General features: G+C 42.9%; 1 protein-coding gene across 1 annotated transcript in view; it reads right to left on the reverse strand.

The window, feature by feature from the left end:
• Nucleotides 1-141: 141 nt before the first annotated feature.
• LOC118209310 (zinc finger protein 236-like) overlaps nt 142-25,272 on the reverse strand; it is a 68,106-nt gene continuing 42,975 nt past the window's right edge. Inside the window, exons 23-32 of the mRNA XM_035384543.1 lie at nt 21,836-21,981; nt 20,406-20,631; nt 19,447-19,641; nt 18,624-18,779; nt 17,687-17,859; nt 15,910-16,038; nt 15,313-15,510; nt 10,654-10,783; nt 6,295-6,468; nt 142-2,605 (exon numbers count right to left, since the gene is read on the reverse strand). Of these exons, the coding sequence (XP_035240434.1) occupies nt 2,472-2,605; nt 6,295-6,468; nt 10,654-10,783; nt 15,313-15,510; nt 15,910-16,038; nt 17,687-17,859; nt 18,624-18,779; nt 19,447-19,641; nt 20,406-20,631; nt 21,836-21,981 (1,661 nt within the window). The 3' untranslated portion in view covers nt 142-2,471. The remainder of the gene's footprint in view (nt 2,606-6,294; nt 6,469-10,653; nt 10,784-15,312; nt 15,511-15,909; nt 16,039-17,686; nt 17,860-18,623; nt 18,780-19,446; nt 19,642-20,405; nt 20,632-21,835; nt 21,982-25,272) is intronic.

The following is a 25,272-nucleotide window of genomic DNA, read 5'->3' on the forward strand; positions in this document are numbered from 1 at the left end:
AAAGGGGTTTTAGAGTGAAACAAAAAAGCAGATTTGAGATTTTAAAAACACTGAATTAAATTACAGCATGTTTTTTTTTTTTTTTAAATACCAAAGAATGCACAGACACAAATGAGAACACACTTTCAGACAGAAAAAAAATAATGTTTAAAGACTTACGTAAAAATGAATTTATTTTCACTTAAATACTTTTTAAAATTACAAAATACATTCCTGTCCTGAACTATACAACTTATACTATCTGTACATTAACCTAATGATGGATAAAACTGAACCTAAAGAAAAAAACAAAGACAAAGTGAACTCCCATTCAGCATTCATCTGTAATTATGTGAAATAAATCCCCAAACATGTCCAATCTATACAATATTTACATTGTAATTTAAACAAAAAGTACAACCCAAAGTTTTATGAGGTTGAAGTTGGCTTCAAAGTAAATACTGCATGACAAGGCTGCCTTATAACAATGCCCTCTCAACATGCTTTATGTAAACTAAGGGCTGTGAGTTTTTTAAACAATTTATGCTGCATCCAGACTGTGTACTTGTAACCTGTTCCACAATTATGCCATTACATTAACAAGTGAAACACTGAAATGAGTAACAAAAATGAAGGCATCCTTTTCAGTTTTACAGCAAAATCATTTCTAAACAGTAATAGTAATAAAAATAATAATACATTATTACTCAAGCTTGCCTTTTGGAAAATGTATAAATAATGCCAACATATGCAGTGGAAAACAAATATTCACATCTGAGGTTATGCCCATTTAGAAAAAGCTGAACCAGCCTGACAATTAGAATCGAACAGTAGATAATGTAGAATAGCATTATGGTATTCCTGCATGTCATGTGGATAACATGTTTATCACTTGTGGTTTCATGCAAATCAGTCAATACGCTGCATTACGGGAAACCATTGATGTTCAAAGACTTCCATTCACAGATGGTGACACACTGATGCACTAGCTTCCACTTTGTAGTCTTCACACACTGTCCCCCAACAAACTCGTTAGCTGTGCAGCTGTCAGATTTGATCTCTGCCAATAACCAGTTTGCACAACATTGTAGCCTCGGACAGTTTTAAAGTTTTGAAAAAAAAAAAAATAAAAAAAAAAATATATATATATATATATATATATATTAAAAAATAAAATTGTTTTTTTAAACTATCCTTATGAGTGCCACGGTTTTCGAGTCAAATGAAATATGCTCTCTGAAGGTGTGACCAGAGTAGAGAATGCAAGCATGCGTCATATTTAAATGATATAAAAAATTGAATTGTATACTACCACAGTTAGCCGTTAGCACAGCGCTTAATTATGTACTGCACTGTACGAGACATACTATTAGTTACGTTACAGCGTACGCCTTATATTGGACTTGACCTTGTATTGGACCTTTCTGTCACTGCTATATAAACCAGAAGATACTTTGTTATCAGCAATATTACCCTTAATCAAAGAATGTTTAACACTGACATGCTAATTTTCTATTGTGGGACCAGTAGGTGGAAATGTACTGGATGTCTTAGTAAATATTTGGCTTATTATATAAAGGTCTTCATTTGGTTTTCCATTTACTCGTTGTTTGATCTGCTATGATGCACAAGGAATTCTCACACACAAATTCATGCTAATACAGAGAGATATACACATGTGCAAATGCAGATGCACACAAAAGCAAAAGCATGCAACACTACATGTTTGCAAGCACACACATGTATGCAAGCATGTGCACGCATGTGGACACAGACAATCAGTCAGACAGACAGACACACAGACAGACACACACTTAAGTTCTGCTGAGAAAGACACTATAGAGAAACGGAATCAGAAGAACATTATCAGTAAACCGAGGAGCCTAGAGAATCTGTACCCACCGACCACAAAAATGGTGGTGTTCTCTCTTCTCTCTTAACTTAAACTCCCAGAACACAGGTCTCATAAAAAGCTGTCATTCACATACTCGGCTGGCCCAACACAACTTTCCAGACTATCCTGCCAACATTTACACACAATGGCAACAAGCACTTAAAAAGCAGTTCTTCATGCTTAGTAAAGCCAGTTCAATGGCGGAACACAATCCAGTTTTATATGGTTATGTTCAGAATGCTTTCCAGCAACACCTTTGATAATCCGGTGTGAATTTACCTCTGAGGTAGGGGAAATCTGGTGAGATTTGAGATTTGAAGTTTATGAATTTTATTTTAAGCTCACCAGAGTTCTCATTTCTGTTATGGTGCATTGGGCCTTTGTGTGTGCAGTTGTCTGTGGTTCGGTCTGGGATGAACATGATATTTCTACATAAAGCACTTATTGGGGAGTTGTAACCAGGTGTGTGGTGAAATATATAAGCTTTCCAGCGTGTCAGTGTGACACCATCATGACGTAAACACTTCAAGCGATGTTTAAAAAGAGGAATAAAAAAATGAAACAAAAAGAAAGGGAAGAGTCCATTGTGAGGCAGAGGCTACCGGAAAACGTTAGGAATCGTGCACTGCCAGTCTCCAGACGACTCCTGCACCACCTCCTCCAGGTCCAGCTCCGGCCCAGCCTCCTCCTCTCCCTCTGTTCCCTGCTCCATGGACACCTCCTGGTTGCCCCCTGGATTGGAGGAAAAGTATAAATTAGTCTCACTCAAATCAGACATTATACTTTCCAAGACTTTTCAATGTTTCAAGGAAAAACATGTCACAGGCAAGCATTTCTTGTGGAGTCAGGGATACAGTACTTTTGTACATACAGGTACATACATTTTTAGGCATATTATTTTCGAAACATTCTGTGCTCACATAAAAACACTCTCCAGTGCCAAATGACTTTTATTTGTGGAATTAATGTGCAAAATATTGTCCATGGATGTGTTTTGCTCGCAGAAAAGTTTTTTTTTTGTTTTGTTTAATTCAGCCAATTTGTCCCTGCTACTTTGGGACATTTTAGATACCTTTCATGACTTTCAGCATGGCATGATTTCCCAGAATTAAATATTTTCAATGGTTTTAATGGCACAAAGAAGGGAATGGGCGGTCTCAGTGGGCGGAAAAAGCAATAGATTTTAATGACTTCCCCGAATCACTTTCAAACTTCCTGGGATGCCAAGTGATAGATGATAGGGGTCTGGCCGGCGCTGCCAAGGCCAATACTGATTATACCTCCAAACGGCGCTGCTTCAGAATTCATTCAGTTAATTACACAAGGTTGATGGACTTCTATTAATATGGTTACTTACATATCCACACACCTTAATCAGGCTGCTCTGAGTGACTGGAAACCAAGAGAGCTGGCACATTTTCATGAATTAATCAGAAGTAGAAATAAGCTGAACAGTGGAGCAAAGCAATCTCCAGCAAATGCAATCAGGGAGGTATGTATTATATCTATGAATCTATGATCTAACAAGCCCCCCCCCCAGACAGACAGGCAGACAGACAGACATATTCACACACACACACACACGCATGCATGCAAACGCTCGTACACACTCCTCTCACACTCCTCTCAGCGTACCTACACCTCCACTCCAACACACACCGAGGCCGTGCAATCACCGTCCCATCGTAATCTAAAGACCTCAATCGAGTTCTGCGGTGACTTTTTTCTTCCCTCAAAAATAGTAAGTTCCCCATCTCATCAGCGAGAGACTAAAGCAGCTTTGCTGCAGTCCCCAGGACAAGTGCTGATTGACCCCCTGCGAGGCTGGGCTCCTTTCAACACTAATTCATTCATTATTTCTTCTCAAAGGTATGGAGGTTTCCCCTACTTCAGCCATCCTCTACGGAGAATAAAGCATGAAAGGGTTCTTACTAGCAGGGCTGCAGGTGCATTATGCCTGCTACAGTTACCTTATATGACACAGAAGGAGCAGGGACCCTGGACCTAACATTTACCTTATTTTGGCGATCAATTTCTTTATAACATTTTGCATTCAGTAAATTGATGCACACAAATGCTCAAAAATGGAATTAGCTAATTCCACAAGGCTTTCTTTTCAAAAGGGCAGGAGACAAGTTAGGAATGGTCATAATAAAAGAACACAAAACAAAAAAGTCAGGTCCTGATAACATTTTCAGTGACCCTGCACTACATGTGCACTCATACAAAGGCAACAAAAATATACTGTGTACGGTCCCTTGGCCAGGATTTCACAAACTCCATGTGTAAGCTGGTTTTTATTTTAGCCAGTCAGCCTCAATTAACATTATTTGAAAAAAAAAAAAAAAAATTATTTATGTGCTTCTCCCTCAGCTAATTTGAACAAACCGCAGGCTTGGCTGGTTTATATTTGAAAATTACCCGCAAACTATAATTTCCATGACCAGGTGTCCACACTTTCATCATTTAGAACCCTACTGTGATTTCACCAGTCATTCGAGCTCTTTAGCATAAACAGCGAAACCACTTTCAAGGGAATTATCTTTCCCAGAATGCATTACAGAAGATGAAAGCCATGGCCGTCAAAGACATGATCTGACTGATCAGAAACTCATCTGACAAATACGGGTTCTTCATTTCTCACGGCATGCATATCCATTTCTCACATACTGTGACATAACGTGGCCTTAGAGGGCAAGTCATCATAAGTGTCTGATTCAAAATGATTAACTGAGCATTAATATGTGGGAATTGTTAATAGTGTCGGAATGAGAACCGGCTCACGGTGATGACAGTGTTAGGGAAAGCCTGCTGTAGACCCAAAACCCAGTCCTTTCAACCCTGGTCCCCGAGTCCAAGATTGTCAGCTCCTTTATTCCGGCTGAACACAATCAGCCTCTCGACTGAAGCAGTTTAACAGAGCCGGGAAAACCGTAGCATTCAAGGCTGTTGGGTGGCAGAAGCACTCACTCATTTTCAGCTGATGCTCCCCATAGCTTGGAATTGCAATCTGCCTGTGCCAGTGCTGACAGAACTGCACAGAGGCGTATAACTGGCCGTGACATAGTCCAGGGCACTCACCTGCCCCATCACACAGCAGCAACTCCTCCGGTTGCTAGGGCGCCTGGTGTTCGTCTGCACCAAATGCGTACGTGGGGCAGTTCTCTGGCGCAATGGCCGCCTACTCCAGCCAGTTGACTGCAGACTGAAAATAAGCAGCAGCTGCCAATGTATGGGGTGCAGGCTCCTTCGCTGAAAACTGCTGAATTGCGCCCCCTTTGGACCAGAGCTGGGAAATTCCACCAAACTGAAGCCTGCAGAAGTCGTTTACATTAATAACTTTAAAATATTCAACTGCTAATAATAGTAGTTAACTAGAAGAGTGCACTCAGCAGAGTGCAGATCTCCGCCAGGCGAAGCACTTGTTGATCACTTGCGGCCCCTACCGGCCGGTTAGAGATTTCGCAGATACACAAACACACACATACACACACACATGCACACACGTGACCAAACGCATAATCCCCTGCAGGCTCTGCCTGGCGGAGATAATTAAAAGGTATATGTATGTCAACTACTAGTTCACACTAAAGTCACACTGCCAATGGTCAAATAATTTTTTCTTCTCCCACTTCCAATTTACATTAAAAAATGCCAATCCTAGTCTCGACAGTGAGGGATGCTATCATGAGCACAGAGCCCAGAGCGAACACCTTCAGACTGCTAGTAGACACCTTCCTGTGCTCTGATGAAAAATTAAAGCAGACAAGTCACTCAAGCAAAGAGGCGGTTTAAAATATTTAAGGCGAGCCCCGAAAGTAACCCAATGTGTCTTCCATCTTCAAAGCTTATCATTTCCACCTGTCATGATATCAAACCTGTCAGACGGCATGAGACTGAAAGTGATAGGCTGGTTGGACAAGAGCAATGATAACAACACCACAACTTCAGAAGGGAAGACTGCATATGATGGACTCGAAGGGGCAGTGTATTCTTTTTTTCCAACTTCTGCAAGGTTATGTTAAGTAAACATAGGAAATTTCTTTGGATGGGATACACAGAAATTCCAAATTATCTCTCCAAAATAATGACCTGAAAAACTACACGCACAAAAAGCTATTACAGGGGTAGAGATTCCCAAGAATCAAGTAAGACTCAATCATGTCAACCCTCTTCTGTTGATACTCTAGCACCAATTTATACTCAAAGCCCCACCCAGGCAAACCATTTGCTTCATTATTTAATTCTATCAGTCTGAAGTCTTCAAGTTGAAGACAAACCATACAGTAGTCAGATGGAAATAACCCTGTGTCATGTCTCATTTGTCAAACTGGACAAAAATATCAAGAAACTGAACAACCAAAACACCACCTTGAGCGTGACTTCATTTTGAAAACACTGTTACTTCGGCAGTGACCCACCATAGCTGTGCGAGCGCTTCACGTGGAGCTTCATGTTGCTCTTCTGGGTGAAGCCGATGCCGCACACCTCACACTTGTAAGGCTTCTCTCCGGTGTGCTTCACCCTGTGGACCTGGAGGGCGCTCTTCTGGTTAAACGCTTTATCGCACTGCTGGCACTTGAAGGGTCGCTCACCTGAAAATAACACGCAGCTGGTTAAAAAGGCTTGCTCTGAAAAGGTTAGTCTGGGTTCATTCGAACTTGGCATTTAATATGAGTAGAACCAGATATCTCTGCTTGATTTCGTAAAATTTTTATGAGTAATGGGGGTAGGTCTGCTACGGATTTTCAACTGGATCCTCAAACGACTGCATTGTGTGAGGTTAGCTTGCCAAGAAAAAAAAGACCAATCCTCAGCAGCCAAGGGGACCAACTGCACTCTGGTACATAAGGACAACATTGCGTGTCCCTATGCTAAAATGTGACAAAATTCATAACGTTCACAATCACAGTTAGCGGTAATAGAGACACAATATCTGGGTTTATTGCTGTAAGGGGCACATGAAAATCAAACGCGTGGATTTGTTCTCATGTTCAACTCTCTGAATACAATAAAAATACATTTTACAAATTTCACAGATGTTCTTATCGTGAGCAAATTGCACAATTGACATGCTTTTATACAGAATCAATTTACACAGCTGGATATATACTGAAGCATGTTAGGTACCTTACCTTAAGTACCTTACTGGAGGATACAACAGGAGTACCCCACCAGGGAACTGAACCAACAACCTTAGAGTTGCAAGTCCAGATCCCCAACCACTGAACATGCTAATGCTGATGTAACAATAGCTACTGGTAACTGAAAGCAATGGAGTCCTACAGCACTGACTTAGAATGTTGAAAAAACACTCCTAAAAACCTACTATTCAAATGGATAAAATAATGTTAAAATAAAACAATACTGAGCCCTGCTGCAAGGGTATCACTAGGGATTAGCAGATCCCCTCTGGAATTCTGGAAGCTAACCTTCAGTTAAGTCTTAAATACTGTGATCTACAAATACAGGGAAATAAACAGATGTGTCATCACTACTATTTTCGTCTCTCCAATTCAAGATACCTTCATTCATTAAAATGCTTAGAAAATTAGTAATATACCAATTACATCATCACTTCAAGTCTTTCGCAGGTGTAAAAAAATATCTGTTTTTTTACACAGGAAATACAGCTAACACCAATTATTCTGGGCATTAGACAGACCATATTGAGTTATGATTTTTATGTAGAGTTGGTGATTGAATCCATGCCAGTGAATGTATAAATGAGAAAACCACCCACACTGGCTAGCACTACTGAGGAGCACACAATGAATTTTTATCTCAGGCAGTGCCTGGGATTACTTCCAATACCTTCTTGAACACCGAGAGATTTCATTTCATTTTTATCTATTCATTTATATTTAAACACACTTTTCCATGTTCCTTCAATAAATATAACTCAGTAGCAGAAGTCATGTCGTACCACAGCCAATTGTCAAAACTGATTTTCCCAGACAGAAATGGTTTCCTGTTTATTTCCATTGTGAAGCACTAAAGTACCCATTTACGGGCTTTAAAACCGAGGACTGGTCACGTGCATCCTCCCAGCTTTAACGCGGAGAAGATTCCAGAGGCCTCCGTGTGACCAGACACGGTTATGCAACATCACCCCATGGCAGACCCTCGGGTTGACTCCTGAGGGGTGAAGGCTGCACTCTGGGAAACGTGGAGGGGCTCTGAAGAGAGCGATTAGCGCAGTCTCTCGCTAACGCTCTGCTGAAACAGGAGGAGCTGAGGCTGGAATTTTCCAAAGGTAATTTCAATCGCACGTATGCGGAGCTGTGCACCTCGTAACAAAAGACAGGAAGAGGCTGTCACATTGCACTTACGAATGTGTGGCAACCAAATTTTGGTAAGCCTGCAGTGTCAAAAGAAGTTCATTTCTAAATACAGGATTGACTAGAGGGGTTTCATATGTAGAACTTCATTGGCTTTGCTGTTTTGAATTCGTTCAGCTTCATTCTGGAAGTGTATTGATAAAAGGGGCATAAGACCAAGTGGGGTCTTTCGCTGCTACGTGGGTAGATCCTGTCAGGACACCTTACACCAAAAATGTTCTGTTGCAGAGGATGCTGACAGCCAGTGCACTCATACGGCAGTTCCCTCCCTGTCTGTCTGCTTCTTTGCCCACTAATCTCTAACAAAAACTCAACACCGCCTCCTTAAAGCTCGACTGTGCCAAGACTGACGGTACCGTGCTTAAGTTTCAAGACAAATGCCATGTTGGCTTTCAACAGTCAAACTCACCAAGTCACAATAAATCCTGCCTATATCTAAGGCCCTGTGCGGAAGATTATGAGGGAAAAAAATACACACGTGAGGAAGTGATTGATTGAAGACCACTTGCTGTCACAAATAAATATTTTTTAAAAACACCTGTTCACTCTCAGGGGCTGTGTATGAGCATGCTTCTACACAGTTCACGATTTGGGAATTCCAAATGGGTGGGACTGGAGATACCAAATTTATTCAAAATAAAAAACAGGGAGTGCATTATTATAATCCCCACTCCACCATCTTTTTGTTGTTGTTTAAAACTTGCTATACTGAACAATAATTCACTGATCACAAAAATTAAGCTAAAGGAGCTATGCGTTATAATGACATGGAAACACTTACATTGTTACAAATGTAACCACCATAAAGTAGAATCTCCTTAAGCAGGTTTGTGTGCTCTTTTATTACTGAGAGACCGTTTAATTTAATTTGACTTGACTTTTCAATAAACATTCAGTTCCAAGCAGATGAACATATTGCTCGTTAATCATAATTTAGAAGGGGAAGACTTCGCATATTGACTACACGTCTCTGCCTAATTGGTATGAAACTGTCTCAAACTGTAATGCATCCAACCGTAGCGTTCGGTATCATTCTTTAAAAAAGGCTGTCATTTCAGTAACAGCAATGTTCTCCATATCGTATCGATTTACTAACAGGCTAATCAAATTGTGACAGTTAAATCAAAGGTTAAAAGCCCTTCCCCCATTAATGCCCCGACCGCAGTCACCCAGGTCCACTCATTCGCCCTGTCCTCCATTCGCCATGGCAACAACAGATGGCAGTGAATTAGCGTGGAGTCGGCATGCATATTTTGATTAGAAACATGGAGGTGTCCCCCCAGCAGGCAAAACTCAATATTTCATCCAGCAGAGAAAGTCGAAGAAACAGTGCTAGGCCACGCCTTCTCAATAATTGTGTATCATTCTGCTCAACTCTCTCACAAGGGGACTCGTTCTATACTTTCAATTATTTCAGAGCTTAAATAATAAGCATCTCTGTCAAACAGAAGTTCAAAGCAATTATCTCAGGGTGTGAGTATTTTCTCTGAAATTATTAAAAAGGAAAATTAATTGCTTTTATTTCAATGAGCTCTATTTACAATGCTGATGCTGATCCTGGCAAGCATTAGTGTTCAAGACAGCCATTAGATACCAAAGGGCTGACTGGAAGAACACAATTAAGAAACAAAAAAAAAAAGCAATTAAATATAATAACACATTAGGGAAGGAAACGTTTTCCAGAAAGTTAGATTTGCAGAAGTTTGATAAACTTTGTGAGCCCAGGGGGATGGAGGATGGGGAGGAGGGCTGGTTCATGTTCTTTAAAAGCAATTAATCACATAAAATTATGTATTATTATTTTTTTAATTACAGGCACAAGTAAGACTGCCAATATTTGAATAATCTTTCAGTTTTAATGTTCATATGTCACATATTTAACTGTACTTACATATTGTTTCATTGTCATAAAAAAACAGTCATTGTTGAGATCACAGCAAGAAACACCTCGCCCACAATATACCTGCCGTTTTATTGGAAACAATACTCAAAATGCCTGCAAAATAAAATAATACAGTGCATACCTTGCTAAATACATACCTTCACCTCACTTTAACCAATGCATATGTGCGTGTGTGTGTGTGTGCGTGTGTGTGTGTGTGTTACAGTATAAGGGTGCAGCTCTACCTGTGTGGGTCCTGTTTTAAGATGGGGCAGTGCGTGTGTGTTACAGTATAAGGGTGCAGTTCTACCTGTGTGGGTCCTGTTTTAAGATGGGGCAGTGCGTGTGTGTGTGTGTGTGTTACAGTATAAGGGTGCAGCTCTACCTGTGTGGGTCCTGTTTTAAGATGGGGCAGTGCGTGTGTGTGTGTGTGTGTTACAGTATAAGGGTGCAGCTCTACCTGTGTGGGTCCTGTTTTAAGATGGGGCAGTGTGTGTGTGTGTGTGTGTGTGTGTGTGTGTGTGTGTGTGTGTTACAGTATAAGGGTACAGCTCTACCTGTGTGGGTCCTGTTGTGCCTCTCCAGCTGGCTGGGCTTGGCGAAGGCCTTGTCACAGGAAGAGCACTTGAAGGTGCGGGGTCTCTGTGAGCTCAGCGAGGGCCCCTGCTGGTGGACATGCTCATGTTCCTGCAGTCAGAAAACAACAAAACAACCAGCGTTAACAACCAGCCCATGGCCCTGGAGGCTGCTAACGGAGCTCCTCACAATGGCTGCAGCCATTAATGCTCCGTCTCCTGCCAACTATCCACGAACTGTCTCTACACAACGGAGCAGAACTGTATCCTTCCCAAATAAAACGCATTTCATTTTGCACAACAAAATGGTTTGCGATCACTGGGCCTCATTCATGAAACCTGTACGATTACATTCGTTCATAAACTGTGTGTAAGGACATTTCCAAGAACATCTCAGCATTAATCATTTTTTTCTTATCTGTATCTCTTTCCTTTTGCTAATCACATGAAGCATAAAAAAGCATTATGCATACAATTTACAATCAGCATTCATCATCTCATACACCTGGGACATGCACAAAAACAAAGAACAATGGTCTGTACATGTGTAATAAATCCCATATTGGTTTTTTGTAGGGAAGTTTTTAAGAACAAAAGTAAGGATAATTTAAGAAACGTTTTGTGGATGAGGCCCAATGATATTACTTCATAATAACTTTTTAAATCAACTAGGTTAAGGATGATGGTTAAGGATGCAAAGTTGGCACATGACTGAGATCCTTTCCCCCAAATGCAAGTACAGGCAGGCAGGGGAGTCTCCCACTGAGAAAATGGCCAAGATTACATCAACCTTTCACTTCGACTTAGAATACTTTATTCTTCGCAAAAAAACTTATTGGTGAGTTTCTGTGATCGAGAAACGCAAAAAGCAGCATTTAATTTAGAGTCAAAGTTCAGCGTTGACTGGCTCAGTGGCTCGCCCAGGTAAAGTCCAAAATGTTCCGAGCAGGTGTTACTTATAACAAATGACTAATCCATCTCGGCAGGACGCCAGCTGAAAGGACAGTGGACTAAGTGCGATTCCCTAGCCTGATGATCTTTCAGGATGGTTCCCCTCCGTTCCCAGAGCTCTCTGTGTCACGCGCATCCATTTATGGGTAAAAAAACAGCCTTAATTCAATTCAATTCAATTCAATGTGATCCACAGTCCCTCGCCTGCTGTTGAGGCAAGCCTTGGAAAGATATTTACTGGGGCCTTTACATAGCTGTCAACCAGGTCTGCTGTGGCATTGTATCAATGCATAGATGACTGTGTGTTGACTGGACATATGCTTCCAGCTGTTTGCATGATCATCACCCTCATCATAGGCTGTTGTACCTGGTATGGAGAATAGCATACAGACCATGTGGACTTCTAACCCACAGATGCAGCAGCCCTGATGCTCAGAACTGTATTAAAATAAAGCGTACGGTACAACTAACCAGCTGAGTTCCACAAATACTCTTGATTTACAGAAATAAGACTACATAAAAATAAATATGGACTTTAAAAGTCTACTAAATATAAAAGGAGGTGCCTCGCTTTGGTTTTGAAATCCCACAAAGCATGCCGTAAATGACTGAGAAAAGAGTTTTCTTCTTTAGCAAATGACAGCAACATAGGAAAATATAACCTAAACAAACAATAAATTCCAATACAATAAGACCACGTGATGGTACACTTCAAAATGAGAAATATACAGACACAGAAGAGCCTGGTTCCACAAATAAGTGAAAGGCAGCTTCTGTTACAGAAAAGGGAGTTTACTTATAACAACACAAAGTCATTGCACTCCAGAAAATATGTTCCAAACTGGAAAATGGAAAAAAGAAAAAGAAAAAGAAAAAAAGAAAAAGAAAAATAATCACAACAGTTCCAAGCTACGGAAATGAAGTCTTGACCCTGAGCCGCGAACACGGAATGCTATGGAGAAACTCTGACTGCAGATACTGGTGAAGTCTGTTCACGCTCCATCACTTCATTATTCCCGTTTTTTTCAAAAGATGTAGAACCGGAACGAGCAGCGCGGCTTTGACACTTGCGCCAAAAGATAAAAGCATCCCTCGGTTTCGTATCATCGCAAGATAGCATTGTTTACATTAAGAAGCAATCTGGGACAGACAGGTCCCTGAGAATCTGGCCCTGTTCACAGAGTGCACAGGGAATCGTTTACCGTCAAACTGTTTACTGCGCTACAAAACCTCATTTGAAAGCCTCTACGCAACAGGACCGTATCTGGTTTTCTCCTGCAGGCAAGGGTGCAACCCCAGCGGGTAGTTTGAACCCAAAGCAAAATGCTGGAGATGAGCGTTAAACAAGCAGTGATGAATTTGCCAAGAACCTGACTACAAAAGCACTTAGAAGATGATTATCTTGAAATGTGATTGACCCCCCTCTCCAACCCCATCAATAATGTAGTCCTCTCAGGAGTTTGGTTTGTTTAGGAATTTCACCCCTCCCCTCCTCCCAAAATATGAATTCACTGGACTCCACGGTTCCAATATACGGCTGTTTAATGTTTTGACATTACTCCAATTGGTTATGCCAAAAGGTCATTTCATAGAGCTTACGCTTGCTGGAAAGAATCAAAAATATTGGGCAGAACAGTGCTATTCATCATCCATGACACGCAATTCCTCCTTTTCTTCACTTCTGAGTCAGGGCAGGATATATTTTCAGTGGGTACATCCAACAAACTGTCACCGCAATGAATCCACTTCACTTTGTGTGGATCGGGTTTGTCAGATTAAAAAAATAATAATAAAAAACACAAAAATTTGGGTCGGGGGCAGAAGCTAGCTGCAGATGAGTACATTTTCAAGTCCCAAATGAAGCAGAAAGAGCTACCGTCGTCCCACAACGGGCAGGGAAGAGCCAGCGAGAGGGTTGAGTGTCGCGTGTCCAATGAGGTAAACCGTGCGTAAAGACGCCTAAAAAACAACTCCACTTCTGCTACCGCCGAAACTACGCTGAAGTGTCTCTTACAACCCCGCAATCCGACTGACTCATGCTCCCTCACTGCCGCGCGCCGATTCGCTGTCACTAGGGACGGCGTCCGTCCATTTCTCGGAGGGTAAAAATAAATACATTGAGACATCAATGCTTCGATTTTTTGGAACGAGGCGAAACCTGCTTTTTACGCAATTTGTGAAGACAGGATCCTGTATCCACACATTGGTATAACTACAGCAAATGCTAAATTAACACTTTTATATTATATTCCATCATACTTACATTACTGCTAGAAATGATCCAAACACCATTCTTACTGAATAATCTTAGTACGCTTAACACTTTTATCTGTGCCTGTTTTGTTTCTTGGAGCCATTTTTGTGTGAAAAAATGTATTTGAAACAGTTACCTTATTGGCTACGAGTGGTAATGATATAATGTAACCATCAGTAATTTGAAATAATGTCTACAAGCAAAAATAAATAAATAGCCTAAATGCATTGTTTCTGTAATCTGTGCCAGTCCAGTGCATGTAACCGTTTAACAGTCAATGGCAAATTTGGTCTCTGTTCTTTCGATCTGCAATGCGATCGCCACTTTCGGTAACAAATGTACCGAAGCGCTTGTTCGTTCCACTAATTTCAGAAAAAAATTAATTAAAATAAAATTCTGCACTGACAGAAACACAAACAAAAAGGTTTAGTAAAAACATTTACTAAAACAATTTAGGCAAAATCAAAGACAAAAGCACTACTGGCTGCGCTGAAGCTGAGCAAGGGTTGTGAACTGTTTTACATTGTTGTTGTTTTCGGTGTCCTCCATTATTTCCTCTGGAGAATGCTTATTGGAGTGCGCGGGAAAGGTGACAACAGATGTATTGTTCAAGGGCAGAATATCAAACCCATTCTGAAGTCCATTATATTCGGGCCATTTAGGGTTATCTTTCAAGGCTGGCAGAGCCTACTACAGCCTTCGTTCGTGCTGCCCTTTCCGACACCTTTATCACGGTGTACGATTCAGTTTCCGCAGTTCCGTGACCCTGACCAAACAAAATGTTTAAAGCACCTTCTCTCTACAGCTAATCACATGTTTGAGGGCTGACCTCTATTAATTGTAATTCCACAGGAAGTGTTTTTCTCCTGCTGTAGGGAGACCATCTGCTGTCATCCAGAGGGCAAGAGTCAGGGGAACACAGGGCATGCACAAGGGGTGGTGCAAGAGATAACAGTTGTGTGTGCGCGTGCATGCGTGTATCTGTGCGTGTGAGTTTGCGTGCGTGTGTGTGGGTGGTGTGTGTGCGTGTGGGTTTGCATGCGTGTGGGTTCGCGATTGTGTGAGTGTGGGTTTAAGTGTGCGGGTTTGTGTGCGTGGGTTTGCGCGTGTGTGTGTGGGTTTGGGTTTGTGTGCGTGCATAAGTGAGTGAGAATGAATGATAGCTCACATGAGCATGAATGAACGAGTGGGTGAGTATGCATCGGGGACTGGCTGCACGCGTAAACAAGTGAGTGTATGAGTCAGTTATGTGAGACAATGAGCAAGTGTGTGTGTGTGCATCAATGGCTATGTGTGAGTGAGTGTGTCATTGTGTGCGCATCAGTGGGTGAGTGTGTGAGTGTGCATCAGCGGGTATGTGAGTGTGTGCATCAGTGGCTGTTTGCGCCTGTGAGTGAGTATATTGCGTACATGTCCGTGCCTGTGTGCAGTCCTACCTTGAGGTGCGTGGCTCTCTTAAAAGCCTTGTTGCAGACCCTGCAGACATGGCAGCGCTCCTTTCCGTGCGTCTGCCTGCAGTGTCTCCTCAGCATGACTGCGGTCAGGAAGACCTGGTTGCAGTAGAAGCACTGGTTCAGACCCTGCTGTGTGTCAGCTGCTGGCTCCTTCACCAACTGCCTGGTCACCTCTGGGATCTGGAACATGGCAAACAGATGTTACAGGAGCATGCACACATGCACAGTATACATACACACGCACGTACACACGCACACACAGCCACTGTATACACACACGCAAATACACACACACGCCAGTGTCAGGTACATTCTGTTATCACATAAATTTCTTGATCAGCAGAACAAGCTCCTTATCCAGAGCAGCTAGCTGCTATAAGTACTCATGTCTTTTATTCTTTTTATTTTCCAAACAATGAGGAGAAGGGTCTTGCGAATCCCTGCTTTTTACCCATACCCCTCAGATCCAGAATATGAGGGATTATTTTAATCTCTAATCAGTCATTTCCCTCCCGTCCAACACAGGACATTATAAATATAACATTACATAATGCGTGTGCATATATATTCTCCTCTTACCCGGAAACCATCGTCAGGAGGTCCCACAGTACCATGGGTTGGGTGGCTGACCAGAATGACCTGCTGGGAGGAGTTGGCCGGTTGTCCGTGGATACCGGCTTCACTCAGAATAGCGGGGAACTGCTGGCTCTGCAGAGAGAGGCGGGGGACCATTGGGTAATGCGGTCTGTCTGACAGAAATACACACTTCCAGGTAACTCAGCTGCTACTAGCGGGCCCGAATTGAGGATTGTTAAGCCGTGGATCGAAAACGAAAACTATTAGCATAAAAATGAGCTTGAATGCGGTTAGTCACAGAATGCTTCACTGTTCAACACGCCTGTGAATCAGCTCTCAAGGGGAGGAGCATGCATTGTGTCACAAAGGGAGGACTGTATCTGGAGGCTGTGCTGCAGTACTAGTTTACTCAATAGGTAGCTAGCTGGTGACTACCCTAGGCTTTAGCATGGCGGCTGCCTGGATTAAGTGTTCGTGGGGGTGACCACAGGCATTCGTTTGAACAGGGATTTGAAATTGTACAGTATATCATTAAAGTTACTCTTCCAAGTATGACAGAATATTTAGTCTTAAAAGTTTAGAGTCTAAACTCTCATGCATATCAATTATATTTGCTAAAATCTGTCATCCTAAATCCTGTCCATCAGAGAACTCAAGCTGACACCCAACTGATTACTGCTTTATGAATTGCAATTATACACACAGCATGAAGACACCAAGCGGTTATTAGATCAAAGTAGATGCAATGAACCTTAATACAGGCCAAAAGAAGGTTTTAACCCCAAATGTTTAATACAACCCCGAAAAACCTGTCACATACTGCATGTGTTTGTCTGTCTGAGTGAATATACTTGAGTTTGTTTGTTAAGAGATGTGTGTGTATGTGAGTTTGCGTGTGCCCATGTACACTACATGGCCAAAGTATACGGACACCAGACATCCAACTTCTCATCCAATGCTATAATAGCAATCTCCACTTTTCTGGGAAGGCTTTATACTAGATGTTGGAGCATTGTTGCAGGGATTTGCTTCCATTCAGCTTGAAGAGCATTAGAGAGGTTGGGCACTGATTGGGCAATAAGGCCTGGCTCTCCAATTGATCCCAAAGGTGTTAGATGGGGTTGAGGTCAGGGCTCTGTGCAGTTCTTCCACACTGTTCCCAACAAAAGCATTTCTGTGACGTATTGTGTTGTGAGCAGGAGTGACGTTTTGTGTTGTGTGTATGAGTGATGTGTAGTGTGTGCATGAGTAACGTGTTGGGTTGTGTGTATGAGTGATGTGATGTGTGTGAATAACGTGTTGGGCTGTGCGTATGAGTGATGTGTTGTGTGTGAGAGAGTAATGTGTTGGGTTGTGTGTATGAGTGATGTCCCGTGTGTGTGTGTGAATAACGTGTTGGGTTGTGTGTATGAGTGATGTGATGTGTGTGAATAACGTGTTGGGCTGTGCGTATGAGTGATGTGATGTGTGTGAATAACGTGTTGGGCTGTGCGTATGAGTGATGTGATGTGTGTGAATAACGTGTTGGGCTGTGCGTATGAGTGATGTGTGTGTGAGAGTAATGTGTTGGGTTGTGTGTATGAGTGATGTCCCGTGTGTGTGCGTGAATAACGTGTTGGGTTGTGTGTATGAGTGATGTACTGTGTTGTGTGCGCGTGAGTGACATATTGTGATGTATGCGCGAGTGATGTATCGTGTTGTGTGTAAGAGTGATGTGTTGTGTTGTGTGTGTGTGAGTGACATATTTGTTGGGTGCTGGCTGTTTAACTTGCGTGCAGACCTGGGAGGCGATGTTAAGGGTGACTGTGTCCAGGCCGCTGGACAGCATGCCCTGAGTGTCCGCCAGGGTAAGCGTCACGCTGCCGTCGCTGGCCACGCCCGTAGATGACATCACCAGGCTCTGGGAGGACACCGTCGCCTGAGAGAGGGAGGTGGTGGGGGGCAGGCTGTTGACTGACCAGGAAAAGGAGAGAATAAAGAGAACATTCTCATCAAATCAGACCAGTGCACTTAGTTCATCCACTTACATATTATAGCTGCATAATGCTGTGCCAGTGGTTTATTGATTAGAGTTAAAAGGTTCATTTACGCATTTGCCTTATGATATATATCACTGTGTACACACACACACATGTACAAATTTGTGTTCATACATACATATAGCCCACCAAGTCTGTTCCTGAAGTATAACACATAGGTAGAGTTCAATAGGCATTAAATTACTGTGTATATCACAATGAGCATAATAAATAAGAGGTCTTTCTTCATGCGAGTAAACAGTAAATTCGCCATGCGGTGAATGCCCTGCTGGAAGCCCGGCACACAGTTCGTTTTTAGCCTGGTAAATGCCACATTGCTTTTGAATGTACAGTGTGTGAAGGCTTCCGACAGAAGCAGAGCCGGAGGAGTCCGGGTGACACACAGAAAGAGTTCTCTAAAGTGCAGTTTGTCACAATCCCCGGACTCGCCCACTATACTGACACTACTTTTAGCATTCCCATAGCATATTTATGCTACATGGACAACTGAGCGCAAAATTGAATTTCCACGAAAGAGCAATCGAACTCCTCCTAGCTCCTTTGCCATCATAACAGAACAGCACTCAGTTATTTAGATATACATTTAGTTATTTATGTATATCTATTTATTTATGTATTTATTAGAATGGTTAGTGTCTGTCATTTTAAAGGTTTGTGACTCCGCACACTCAGTCTCACCTGTCATTCCAGCGCTGGTCGGGCTCTGAGATAGCAGCTGGTCGCTAGCGATGGTGAGCGTGGCTCCGCCCGCCTGGGTGCTCATGGGAGACGCCAGCCGGATCCCGCCCATGTCGGCGCCGCCGGCGGTGCTGTGCTGCGGGATGAGGTCCTGACCTTGAGGCGAAAAACACGGGGGGGGGGGGGGACACACACGCTCAGACGCATCCCGCGCTTTTCAGCGCCGAGGCAGACGCGCGCGAGCGGAACGCCACATCGGCTTCGGCGGTAAACGCGGCGCGACCGCCAGCGGCCATGCCGTTGACAGTTTAAGGCAACAGGAGAAGGCAGAAGGTATCCCCTAATTAAAGTTACACATGAACCGCTAAGCTGCTGGATTTCAGAGGATTTTCATAGCGGACGCAGGAAAGGATCGTCATGGCCTGGGGGTGGGGGTTTGGGTAAAGATGAGTCTAAGAATGCACTATGAAAACAAATGTCATTCTTCACAGTATTTAAAGGAATATTCCAACTGTGCCTGGAAAAGGATGCCGCATTCGTCTTTGATTGCGGGATGAAATGCGTAGGCAGTGTGTGTACGAGATCCAGCAATGACTGCTTGCAGAATTACCTACTAAATTGACTTTTTTCAGCTAAGGACCGGAGCCTCAAGTGGTTTGCGTGCATTGTCATGCGATGCACGTCCATCAGCGTGCATTGTGTGTGCGCATGTGCGACTGTGTATATTCATGCGTGTCCTTGAGCGTGTATGTATGCGATATTTGCATGCATGTGCGAGTGTGCATTTTCATGCATGTCCTTGAGCAGAGATGCGCATGGGTACCTGATATGGTGAGCGTGATCTCCTGTGGGTTATTGGCCGAGGGGGCGGAGCCTGCAGCAGTAGAGGCCTGGGCCTGGGCCTGGGCCAGGGCCTGGCTGAGGCTGGAGTTGTTGATGGTCAGCGTGATCTCCTGACCGTTCCCGCCTGCCGTCACCAGCCCCGACGACGTCATCACGTGGGACAGATCCTGAGAGCCTGGGGAAAGGTGACAAGCCTACTAGCACCAGAGCTCCCAAACTACCACCAGCTCTTCACCCTGAAGTGTCCACCCTGTGATTGTGGAACCTCACCGCTATAAAACGGGTAACATTTCATACCTTTGTCCAACAGCACCTACAGCCTACAATGACACATTTTGATGTCTTTACTTCTCGGATATATGCAAGGCCACCTAGCTCCCTAGCTCTTCAATATTTAACAACTGCAAGCAAACAAGTTTATTTTTTCTGAAAGTCAAAAACCCATATTTTATCAAATATGACAGTGTAATCAATCTACTCCTGAACAGGGAAGAGGCAGGGTTGCTGGACGGCTCATCCTGTTAAGGCACTGTTCCAGTGAATGGCTGAGACCCACAGGCTGCTAATGAGTCTGGACTGCGCCAGTGCTTCTGTGTTCCCCTGTCCTGCTCACATCTCTTTTATATACTGTGTATACATATATATATATTACATATTGTATTATTACATATGTATCTGACACCATCACACTTCATGTGCACTCTGCTGAATAAGGGCGGCAGTACGCGCATCACCGGGCATTCCGAAATTGTGAGGAAAAAAAGGGCAAAAAGCACAAAACCGGAAAAAAAATAAAATAAAGACACAGAAAGGAAAAGGTCTCACAGCGGTTTGAGAGTCCATGGAAGAAAGGTTAATACAACAGAAACGACAAAAGAAAAAAAAAACTACAAAAGAAAACAAAAGGGGACGAGGGCACTGTCGGGGGTCGTGACGCACCGCTGGCATCTCGCTCCGCCAGGCCCGCGATGCCCACGCTCGCCGAGGTGATGGAGGGCTGCAGGGAGAGGCTGCTCAGCGGGTGGATCACCACGTTGGCGGGCACGGCCGAGTCGCCCGCCATGAGGTGGGCGCCGGAGTGCTGGGAGAGGCCAGAGTCGCCCGCCAGCTGGTGAGAGAGCAGGCTGCCCTGCTGCAGAGTCTGCTGCAGGATACTGGGGTCGATCTGGAACAGGGAAATGGAGTTTCATACTTTACACATGGGGAATATGTGCATAATAATAACAACAACAACAACAATAATAATAATAATAAAAAATATTATTATTATTATTTAAAACAAAGCTGTTTACACAGGGCTAACAAAGCACCCTCCAAAATAATAGCTGTTAGCTGTGCTACAGTGGTACAGTGGATTGTTACACTGCTACTGGCCTGACAGTTAATTGTCCCATTAATGTGGTCACTGTTCCTCTTATGAAACCTAACAAACGGACTCATCTTCTTCATTTAACAAGACGCTCTGGATAGGAGCATCTGCACTACAGAGGTAATGTACCAACAACCAACAGCTCTTTTTTTTTCATTCGATCAGAAATTCACAGGCAGCGAAAAAAAAGCATGCATGGAGCTCAAAGGCAACTAATAACAATAATAAAATAGAAAGGAGGTGCAAAAACTGAACAATCACTCATACAGCACTCAAAAATAAATAAAAAACGAACCCAGAAATTGTATAATCACTGTGCTCAGTGTTTCTTTTGATCTTTTGAGCCCTTTCAAAAACTGTTATTTCGCTCAGAAAAATCAATGAACATCCAAAGAAATAGAAGAGAAAAATCACACCATATAATTTGTTTTTTAAAATTTTATTTATTTATTTTTACCTATAATGCCCTGTACTGTATCTTTGTTCTTTTCTGCACCTTATTTGTGAACACATTTTACCCAAACAACATTCAACCAAATTCTACCTGTCACTTTGAAAGACAATGCAGCCAGTGTTTCCAACAGTGATTCTTTGATGCTGCATCCCATTAGGAATCTGGAGCAATCAATGTTTTTCTTCAAATTTACAACATAAAGAAATTAAAGAATGAAGAAATGTATGCCAGAGCCTCCAACTGCTTAAGAACTGTGTGCGGGCTGTGTTTTACAGTTTGTGGAAAGTGTACTGTGTATCTTTCTGAACTTATAACATAAAGGCTATACAACCTACAGGACATTTCACATTTTTTGCTCTGAAGGAAACATTGACTGCCATCTCCGTTTTGTATAGCAGCTCCATCCAAAAAACATTTTCCCTTTTCATTCCAAGAGGTTTGAGGGACATTTCTAGACAATGACAAGCTCTTAATAACATTTTTATCAGCAGCAGGGGGTGAAGGTGTGTAAGCGCACGGCTGAACCCGAATGGGCCGTTTGAATACCTGCAGCGTGATATTGTTGATGTTCGTGGTGTCGATGCCGGAGATTTGCACGTTGGGGCACACCAAGTTGGCGGAGGTCAGCTGCAGCTGAATGCCCTCTAAGGTGGCGAGTCCTTCGGGGAGGGAAACCGTCAGATCGCCCGCCGCTGGAGAAAGAACAGACAAGCAGATGGATCGGGTTTACTCATGTGATGGGTAACAACTGGAGCTGTCATGAGCTGGCGACCGCAGTTCTGTCAGCCAATCAGAAACACTGCTGTGAAACACAACATCTGCTCTTCATTTAAGGCTCGCAACTGAGCGCAAGTGTTGCTTTTTTCCTCTCTGTACACAGAGTTCGGGGAGTTAAACAATCATTAAAATCAACCTTGGGCTAATTAAAATTCAGCCATATGCTTGTATTTACTGAAAACTCATACGAGTTTACTGGTGTAGTGAAATACACTAAAGACAGCTTGATTTCTTTTCATAAGCTTTTAAGTCATTATTTTTTACAATTTTGTTATATTTGGGCTTAAACGCCAAAAACTCAATCAGCAATTTCACTGAGTGACATCGTATTCCAATGCTGTGATACGTAGACGTGGACGTCAGTTGCACCAGATGCAACCCACGACGTCAGTCACTCAGTGAAAACTAGTTTTCATTGGCTAGAGCCTCTGACTTCCGCCACCATATCTCTATGATAAAACTCGCCTTCATTCTGATAGCACCAAATAATTCCAGGAAGGTTTCCTTTGCTTTGACTGAGTTGCATATGCCCTTAAAGAGACTATCCATCTGACTGAAATGCACTCTTAAAGGTTAGAAGAAATGTCGATTGAATCCAGGCCTACGATTGCTTCAATGCAGTAACATCGCCTTACAGCACCTAACAGCTCCACCCATGTTTGGGTCAATGAAACTCTACTGCGCAATCACCGTTCTTTTCTCCCTCCTTCAAAGAAAGAACGAGAGTGAAAGAAAGAGTGGCTCCGGGAACTGAACACTCAGCTCCTCAACGTGAGTTCAGAATCAAGTCTGGCTTCTGATCGGTTTCATGGTTCAGCACACCTAACTTAAAAACAGCCATTTCTCCCTGACTTTTTGCTTTGGGGAGTCACGCAAGAAAAAGCATCATAAATTACTTTCGGATTTCTCATTCTGTGGTTCTGTATACTCCTTTGAGATTTGTTTATGACATTTGGGGTCTGTATGCTTTCCCCCCTGTAAGAATAATTTGAGTGAGGGTTTGACAGAAACATATTTAAATAATTCCACTTTCCAGTTCCAACTGAGAATTCCTGAAAGTCTAATATTCTACTATGTTACCACTATTACGCTATATCGAAGTCAGTAGAGTTTCATTTATAATCCTATGCATAAAATCAACCAGTTGTCCAATTTAATACATTTTTAAAGTACATATTTTCTGCAATGAATAATACATGTCAGAAATCATACACTGGCCACGAAGAAACTCTAGGGTTGTTTTTTTTTTTTTTTTTGCTTGAATTTCAGTCCTCTATTTCAAGCCACGTGTCAAACAAAAGTCTCAGGCACAATGAAGAAGGACAGCGTGAGACAGTTTTTATTAGCTGTCGGGCTCCGGATTGGCCTTTAGTGTTTTAGACAGCACAGCACTTCAATTAAAATGTCCACCGTTCCTTGAGGTGGTGTGGGGAGGAGAAAGTGGACAGATACACAAGAGATGCACATAAATAAATAAAGGGTAGCTGTGAATGTCACACATTTAAGTAAAGAAAACAGCACATTGCTCGAAAAGTTAAATTTAACCATCGTCACCAGCTGGTTTGCCATTTCTTATTACGTTTTGATGTCGATGTGCGAAAACCTGCTTGGGTCTCTCGGCACAGAACAAAATCTATTACAAGTAAGCCTTTGGCATCAGGGAACATTTTTTTCAGGGTATCTCACTGACCAAAGTACATTTGCCATTTTTCCTTAGTTGTGGGTGACAGACCTCATAAAAAGCAAGGTAAAACACAAAATAAATCGCAATAAATGAATAAGGGGGATAAAAGTGCAGCATCACGTTCACCATGGGCTTAGGGTCAAGTGTTGGCAAAAAAACAACAATCTGCACATCCTCCATCCCAGAAAGCTCGAAAGCCTCAGCAGTGTATTGCAGAGTCATTCTAAATATCACATCATCGAATGACAGGACGACGCCGATAAGTTTCCGCGGTGACATGACTCACAGGAGGCACTATTACAGAATATTTCCTTACAGAGATTGCAAGAAAGAAACAGCAGGATTAAGATAAAAAGGACTACATAAATAAACGTCTTGTCGTTGTGAGCCTGCTTACGGAAGATAAGAGATGCAGGTGGAGCTTTATGCATCTTATCCCTGTGAAGGGAACCTATGGTGAAAACCCTGATAGCAGCTACGGCTACGGCTGCCAGTCCTGATCCCAGCGCGCAGTAAAGCCTCTATAGTCTAGAGTAAATCAGCGAATTCATTTCCACTCCGCTGTCCGGATGATTTCGGCGCACGTGTCAAGTGTCGGGGAATTAAGGTGGGAACAAGGCAAATTTAAGACGTCTGGCGGAATTCAATCTCGAGTGGCTCTAGAAAAGGCCGAGCCTCGGGGGACGCGCGAGGCTTTGGCTGTTTGTAATAAAGACATGCTGCTGAGCTCATTATTGACGGCTTCCGAGGGGGAGCCCTCAATCCAGGGAGCATTTTCCATTTTAACAGACGGATTCCTGCTGCAAGTCACCGCACGGCCAATAGAAAGCCAACAGCAGGACTTAGTAAATTATATATTACTCTTACAGGAAAAAGGCTTCATGGTTATGCCAATGGTTATACAATGTATTGAGAAAAGCCCTGTTTAACTACTCATTAGGCCCTCTGGAGACACCCCACAGAGGAAAGGCAGGCAGGGTAAAAGGTTATATCGTGGCTTGGTGGATTCAAAATAATTTCAGCCTGTTTAAAATTCTGCCTCTGGGGAATAGAGAATATTTTTCTGAGACAGATTTATGGGACCCCGACAGATGACACGGTGGGTTGCACATAATGAGCTGCAGGCGTCTGGTGAAAAAGAGGGCTCTGATCCAGAACTCATTTAGCGCCGCTAACAGCGGCGTCAGAACGCTGCAGCACGGCCCCGTCTCTCCAGTAAACAAACAAGCAGTAAAGAGGCGGGATGAAACGTCCCCGCTGAAATCCACCGCGGCCGCCCCCGAGACGAAAACGCAGAAAAAGCAACCGCGCGGAGTGGGCGCCGCTGGCAGATGCTTCCACGTTTCTCCCCCGAAACATTTCTCAAAATCCACCCTCTTCGGCTGACTCCCATAAAAAAATAAAAAAAAACGTTCAGGACCCCTACTTCATGCTATTAAAATACACTATTCATCTAAAACCTTCCCAAAGAATTTGAAAAAAAATAAATCCCCGCCGTCGGGGGAAACATTATGATTCTGGC

The sequence above is a fragment of the Anguilla anguilla genome, chromosome 1, assembly GCF_013347855.1.
Source record: "Anguilla anguilla isolate fAngAng1 chromosome 1, fAngAng1.pri, whole genome shotgun sequence".
NCBI lineage: Eukaryota > Metazoa > Chordata > Actinopteri > Anguilliformes > Anguillidae > Anguilla > Anguilla anguilla.